This window comes from Perkinsus marinus, assembly GCF_000006405.1.
Source record: "Perkinsus marinus ATCC 50983 genomic scaffold scf_1104296970476, whole genome shotgun sequence".
Taxonomy (NCBI): Eukaryota; Perkinsozoa; order Perkinsida; family Perkinsidae; genus Perkinsus; species Perkinsus marinus.
In genome coordinates, this window is record NW_003202429.1 from 1 (window position 1) to 1,345 (window position 1,345).

Consider the following 1,345-nt stretch of genomic DNA (forward strand, 5'->3'; position numbering starts at 1 on the left):
GAGGAAGAATACACCCAGTAGAATAGCTGCTACACACATACCAGCAGCACCCGCTACCAAAAGAACTCTTCTTCCCGCGATATCCATGATGATGCAAGCAATTAGAGTTACAACCACTTGAGCAGCCATAACAGCAAGTGCCATAGCCTCTTTGTTATCCAATCTAGCAGCCTGGAAGATAGTTGTTTGATAAAATATAACGGAATTGATACCGGAGAACTGCTGGAGGACTTGCAAAGCAATACCAATGAACAACTGCATCTTGCAATGGCCAAGCGCACTGGAAGCCCAGGAAGCACTCTCCTTCCAGGTGTTCTTTGCGTTCTTAGCATTATGGGCAGCTAATATCTCATAAGCCTTCACTTCTTCCATGATCTCAGGATCCTCTTCAACTGACTCATAACCTCTCAGTCTCAATAGAACCATCTTGGCATCGTCAGCACGACTATGCTGAGCTAACCAACGAGGAGATTCCGGAACGAAGAACATACAGATACCCAATAGAGCACTGGGAATCAAATAAATCCAACTCACAGTACGCCACTGACAGAAGGTGCCGTCGGTAGCATTGGGATCAATAGAGCCGGCATCAGTTCTGAAAGCCATCCCAAGAGCATAGGCGAGAAGGACACCGATTGTGATGGAAAGCTGGTTGCACGCTCCCAAAGTCCCACGAATAGCCGTGGGAGAAACCTCACCGATGTAGGTTGGAGCCACGACGGACTCAACACCAACAACGAAACCGACCAGAACACGAGCGAACAGCAACTGCCATGAAGTGTGGGCCAATGCCTGCCACGCGTAGATCAAAACGAAGCAAGGAGAGCACAACAACAAAGTCCGTTTCCTGCCGAACTTCTCACTGAAGGGACCCCCCAATAGGATAGCACCACCCATAGCGCCCAAGTTAACCAGAGACCCAAACAACGAACCATCTGTAGATGTATCAAACACATACAAATGGTCATCGGGACCAACCTGGATAAGGACACCATCGGCAGTGGTAACATGATTCTTCATGGTATCAATAGTCTGACCAGTGAAACCCAAAGTTAGACCAAACATGAGTGGACCTAGTAAACATGCTGCCACAGAGAGTACTGCACAGAGGTATCTCATTGACTATTAAAACATCAATGAATCTGAACAAATGAACCTTAGAGTACAACATAAACATCGACTCCATGCTCGCTAATTCGCTCGCATAACTAGTGAGTATCCTGATCGGCACAAATTTCTGCGGATTGTGTCCTGGTTGAGTTATAGGCAGCTCTATCCGGTTTTCTCTAGAAGGATGGATATGCCGTGCTAGGACCAACAGAGGAATCTCAGGAATCCAAGAAGA

General features: G+C 47.1%; 1 protein-coding gene across 1 annotated transcript; it reads right to left on the reverse strand.

The window, feature by feature from the left end:
• Positions 1-41: 41 nt before the first annotated feature.
• On the reverse strand, positions 42-1,148 carry Pmar_PMAR005084 (hexose transporter, putative; the record flags this gene model as incomplete). Its single annotated transcript, XM_002767598.1, has 1 exon — positions 42-1,148. A coding segment is annotated over exon 1 (1,078 nt), but the record flags the coding sequence as incomplete, so codon positions are not given.
• Positions 1,149-1,345: the final 197 nt, after the last annotated feature.